At 40.3% G+C, this 6,000-nt stretch overlaps 1 protein-coding gene across 1 annotated transcript in view; it reads right to left on the reverse strand.

Moving 5' to 3' along the window:
- The window catches only part of ScsbetaG (Succinyl-coenzyme A synthetase beta subunit, GDP-forming), a 45,493-nt gene extending 40,078 nt beyond the window's left edge, over positions 1-5,415 (reverse strand). The window contains exons 1-2 of the mRNA XM_068387288.1: positions 5,255-5,415; positions 875-1,004 (exon numbers count right to left, since the gene is read on the reverse strand). Coding sequence (XP_068243389.1) covers positions 875-1,004; positions 5,255-5,332 — 208 coding nt within the window. The 5' untranslated portion in view covers positions 5,333-5,415. The remainder of the gene's footprint in view (positions 1-874; positions 1,005-5,254) is intronic.
- Positions 5,416-6,000: the final 585 nt, after the last annotated feature.

Raw genomic sequence — 6,000 nt, forward strand, 5'->3', positions numbered from 1 at the left:
ACAAAGAAGAGGATCCACATTCCCTGCTGCTCATAAAAGTGTCGCATTTTCCTGACACTTCCAGGTAGATCCGCATGTCCGCCTTTCGCATAAACACGCATAAACTCACACCTGGGAAAAAAAAAAAGTGTTTTAGGACTGGCAAGTTAAAGCACATGCTGATAGCATGTCCATGTTAATTGGCGTAAAGATTCAAAGTAACTATTCAGCGTACCAGTAGAAGGGGGACGGTGCTTCTCCATTGCCAGCCACTAACTACTCGCTATTACCGACACCTTGTTATAAGTTTTTGACTGCTGAGTTCCAGCTGCGCTTGAAATGATCTCCTATTTAAGGACAAAAGTCTGTATTCATGTAGGAAGAAGTAAATGTTAAAGGAAGAGTGTAATAGAGAGTAGTGAGACCAGCTTTGATGTATGGAGCAGAAACATGGTTAGTAATGAGAGTGTAAGAGAAGAAAATCCTTAGGTAGATGTGTGGAGTAACAAAAATGGACTGGATCAAAAATGAAAAAATACTGTAAGGGGATCCACTAAAGTTTTAGAACTATAAAGGTAGGCTCCAGTGGTATAGCCGTGTACTGAAAAGGGATGATGCATTTGTAGGGAGGAGAGTGATACAGATGGAGGTGCCTGGTGGAAAAGCGAAAGGAAGACAAGCAAAGGTGGCTGGATGTAGTTAATGATCAGAGAGGGAAACAATTATCATTGGACGATGTGTTTAACCAAGACAGGTGAAGGAAAGCTGTCAACAACATAGACCCCATGTAGAAGTGGGAAAAGATGAGGTTAAAGTAGCAGTAGCTCAATGTATGTATACTTTTAAACACATTCCTTTAAACACCTGTAAATACAAAAATAAAAATAACACTCACTTAAAGAACTTGAAGCTTCTGTAGCATTTTCAGAAGAATCAAGAATCTTGAATCGTTGAACTGTAACCCCATGATTCTCTAATAACACTTTACTCTGGTACTCTAGTAAATTAAGTTGTCTGACAGGTACCTAGAAAGGAATTTAAGTTATTAAAAATGTTAATGCAAGCAGACTGGGATAAAGTAAGATAGCTCTCTATCCACTCTTTTGGATAAGTAGTTTATTCATTTTAAATATCACAAATATTTTAAGTCATTTGTATTTTTCGTAACTATACAAGCCCAAGTCATTTAACAGAAGTTACTGTTGGGTGGCGTAGTAGCCACGCCCACCCAAGAGGCCAATGAACTCTCAATTTGACCTCCTGCCTACAAATTGAAACTTAAAAGGAATATAGTTTGTACAGTCAGCCCTTGATATTCACGGGTTCTATCTTTGCGGATTTGGTCTTTCGGAATAGAGAACCGTATAACCTATTAAATAAAAAATAAACGTATTCACAGTTTCGCGATAAGTACTCTCGCGGCCCAACAATTTATTGCGCAGAATCCTGTTGATGTACATATCCTTTGTACTTATAGTGATTTTAGTATAAAATTTGATATGTCCAATACGCTACGCTACACGCCAAACAGTTGACAGCTCAGAGAGTTGCAACATACTTCAGACTTTTTGCTTGTATGTAACGGTTTTTAGTGGTCATGTACCGATACTTTTTCTTTCAATTTTTATTGGGGTTGTATTCATAGAGTAATACTGTAATGTTAATGTTATTTTAACTACTATACAGCCCTATACGAAATACCATACCCTACAGAAGTAATATAATGTAGATACAGTATAGGCTATTCTCACAGTGAGTTTTAACAGCGCAAGTTGACCTGCCGTAAACAGCGATCCCTTACGAGTGTTACCCAAGTTAATTAAGCTGTACTTTGTAGTGATGGTACTGTACATATATTAAAGTATCAGCAAGTGTTATATTAGATAGGAACAACAGTGTTTTATTGGTACAGTACATTATTTATGAATAAGCGTGGCAATGACTCTTGGTGTGTAACAGTCTTACCATGAACTGTATGTAGTACACAAGTGTGCATGTAATTTACACTTACTGAAATGTGTTAAATCATTAACACAATACTTATGATAGAAACCGAGTAAAAACAATATTAGGTAGTACAGTGTTAACTAGTGTGTTGGTCAGCCACGCACAGGCAATGAGCAGTAAGTTGTTAGGTTATACGTTAACCCGCCTCAAGGGCAGTTAGTATTCGCGGATTTTAGAAGGGCCAGTTGATCTACCTCTCATTTTAGACTTACAATGCAACCGCCATCTTTAGACGAGATGTTTACAGTCCAGTGAAGGGGTTTTCTACACAATCATTTGACCAACTACCACAAGGCCAAGGATACTGATATCCAGGGATCTGTAGGTACTTATGTAGGTAATGGGCAGAGACAATTCTGTTGTTATCCAACTCATTGTATTCACAAATTGCACCCCTGACAGGTTTTTCTTGAGAACTGGGAACACTCTGATGTGACTGACTTTGCGTGCTTGAATCCAGGATGCTTCCTTCATCTCGTCAGGTGGAGAAACACGTCTGGATGTTCCAGGAAGCCAGAAAGAATCAGTGTTATACGATATTTACTTTTATTCCTTCTGTCGTTGTAGGAAGAGTTGTATTGTAGTGTCCTCCCAGGGTGGGAAGACAAGTCATCCTGGTCCCTCCTAGAACTTTTTTGTTAGGGAAAAGGTGAAAAAGGACTTTAAATCACGAAAGACTGGGTTCTAGGCACTGACCGTGAACTCCTGAAACAAGGTGTTGAAGATTTTCTATCCTCCGGGATACCTTGTGGCACTAGCCAATTAGGTAAGTAGGTAAGGACACGGCTTGTAAGTTAGAATAGGGGGGGAAGTTCAGGTTAGTTGATGTCCATTTTTAATCCACACTGGAGGAACTGGCCGCTGATACACAAAGGCACCGAATTCAGGCTCAAATGAGTGCACACTAACTGGAGAGTGCAAGTGCTTAGAAGTGAGCGCCTTAAGTTGAGGACATGACAACAACTTTAAATAACTATTTTTTTTGCTGTTCATCGATAGACTTTGCAGCAAATATCACAAAGATATTGTGCTCCATGTAAAGAAGGGATATCACCAGCTGTAATTTCTTTTTCTGAATAAATTATAACTAACAGTACTCATTTAAGTGCACTGTACTGTATAGGTGTTTTCCTAAGGGTTCTGAAATTGAATACCATAGTAGGTCAGGTAACAGAACAAGGGATGGGTCACAAGGGGACTGGAAAACATCCCTGAGAACCTAGCACTTTAGGTTAGATTCAATAGATGTGGTTAGGTTAGAAATTATACCTGTATTTTATTCATTCTGCATTTTCTACCATGCAAAATAGGCCACCTATCTTGTTCAAGAAGGAGCCTTTGTAGATCAGCGGCCAGGTCCTCCCGCGGACATAGAAAACGGGAATTTCTTCCCGTTTTCTAACCCTTCGTAAGACGTGGCCGTTGTTCTACAACAGAATGTTCTGCCAAAACTCTAGAATAGAACACTGCCTAACCTGAATGTGCCCACCTAACCTTACCTACAACTCGTGTCTCTCCTTAACGGGGGGGCTAACGCCCCCCTGCGACCCCCCGTACATAGCCGTATAATTATTCTTAAACACCTAAACGGGGGGGCTACCGCCCCCCTGCGACCCCCCTTACACTTGCCTATTCTTAATCGGCCGACATCATGCATACATGTGGCCGCGATCACACAAACCAGAAACGGAGAGGGTTGTACTTACATTATTTCCTGTTCAGCTTGCGGGTTTATTCGTAACCTCTACAACGGCGCCCCACACTTATTCAAAGTCACTGAAGTCCGAGTCTTCAACTGGTATTGGCTTTCTGCCGAGAGACAACTTCTTCTTCTTTTGGGGAGGGCACGTTGGAGGGGCACTTTTAGGAGATGTACGGTGATGGGACACCTTTTTTTGTGGAGGGGACGGGTGTTGGGACGGACCAGGACTTTCGGAATCAGAATCGTGGGTATTGAGCGGATAAACACGTTTAACTAATTCCAGGAATGCCTTCAGTCTACACCCCTTACCGATCAAATAACGTTTTTGAATTATATACATCGCAAAGTAGCTTTCGTATAAATGTTTCTGAGTACCGAATTTCGGTAGAACAGATCTTTTTAGTACTCGCCACTGTGATTCGATTGTATTGGTGTGCACACTGGGATCTTTTGGACTCACAAAGTTAATGCTATGATTAACAGTTTTGTGTTGAAGAAATTGATCCTTGATATTATTATAGGCCTTCCAACAGTCCGAAATTATTGTAGTTTCGGGATGGACGCACTCTAATAATATCGGGAGCAATGTCTTTTCCGAACGATCCTCGACAACCCTGAAAAAAGTCTCACGTGTTTCCCGGTCAATCCCGCCGAACACCCATTTGCCATCGACCTTGCTGCCAACGTTATATTTTCTTTTTCCGAATTTACTCTCGTCTATCTCGACGATATGTCCTGGTCCGCCAATTTTTTTACTGTCCATCACTAAGATGTCCGCACACACGTCGCGACAGAAGTTGTACCAATCAACTAGTGTGTGAGAGGCAAACTTTTTGTACATAGGGAGAATCTGGTTCGGAGCCTTTGTATATCAGCGGCCAGTTTACTCATTCCAGATAGAAATGAAGGTCCGGTCCAGGGGTGTATGCATGATAGCGGCCACCTGCATGTATGATTACGGCTAACTCAGAATACGACATTGTAAGGGGGGGTCGCAGGGGACATTAGCCCTGCCGTTAGGTTAGTAAGTAAGGACACAGCTTGTAGGTTAGGTTAGGGGGAAAGTTTAGGTTAGTTGATGTCCCCACGGGACGAACTGGCCGCTGATATACAAAGGCTCCTAGGTCCTTTCAAACTTTTTTTTTTTTTACCTAACCTAACCTGGCCTGGTTAACCCAAGTCCGTCAACGTCAGTGTGAACAAATATTCCTGTTACACTAGTAATACAATGACAGATATCAGACACATAGAAATACAATGACAGATATCAGACATATAGTAATACAATGACAGATATCAGACTTATAGTAATACAATGACAGATATTAGACACTTCTGGATTCAAAATTTCACGTGAACGCCCATTAAAATCATTACAATTAAAGCATAATCGTCTCAGACGCCAATGTCCACGTTACATATAATTACTACCCGGCGTTCCTGGCATGTGGCACTCCACAACAGAAACTTTGTCCAGTGTTAACGGCAAGTAAAAGGTTATCTCGGAACTTACATAAGAGGCAAATCTAGTAGACAAGGCATTAACAACCTCTGCTAATCACTTACGCTGACTTTAGGCTTGTTATATGCGTTTAATGTGGTTAAAAATCCCTTGGAAGCTCGTCGGAAGATTGAAGCTGCCATCGTGAAAGGTGTTTGGTAGCACCGTCCGTCCTCTGTTGTCCTGTCTGTACTCTGTCTCAGCCTCAGGATTGCCAGTTTGGCCTTTTTTCATTCAAAAAAAAATTCAAATTTGGTATTTTTAAAAAATTGGTTGGCCATTAGTAATATGAAAAAAAAGCCGGTCTTAAATACTATATAATTGGCCTTTTTCTACTAATGGGTTGGCCTTTTAAAGCTTCTGTTGATTAGAAGTTGTCCTTTTCTCATTTAGCAGACCTGGCAACCCTGCTCAGCCTCCCAGGGCAGCGAGTGTCACAGCTGATTGTGAAAGTCATAGATATCATGAAAATAGATCAGAGTATTCAAACCAACAAGCGTTCTTAATTCACTCTAAGTGATAGATACTTTACGGGGTGTTAATGCAAACATAGTAGTAACAACAGTGTACAAGTATTTTCTTTTAAAATTCCGTAACAAAAAACATAAAAAACAACGTCAAAGCTGTTTGATATTCGCTGCCATTTTTAAAGGTCACGACTATTCATTCTTTGAAGTTTGCATCTTAATTTTTTATATAACCATTGTAAAATATTATATAACAAGAGTAATACAAATAGTTCTTACAAATACTTTACATTAATCCTTCATCACTTTACACTTTTCGTACAATTATGGTAGAAATTCCCAAA

This window comes from Palaemon carinicauda, chromosome 14 (assembly GCF_036898095.1).
Source record: "Palaemon carinicauda isolate YSFRI2023 chromosome 14, ASM3689809v2, whole genome shotgun sequence".
Lineage (NCBI taxonomy): Eukaryota > Metazoa > Arthropoda > Malacostraca > Decapoda > Palaemonidae > Palaemon > Palaemon carinicauda.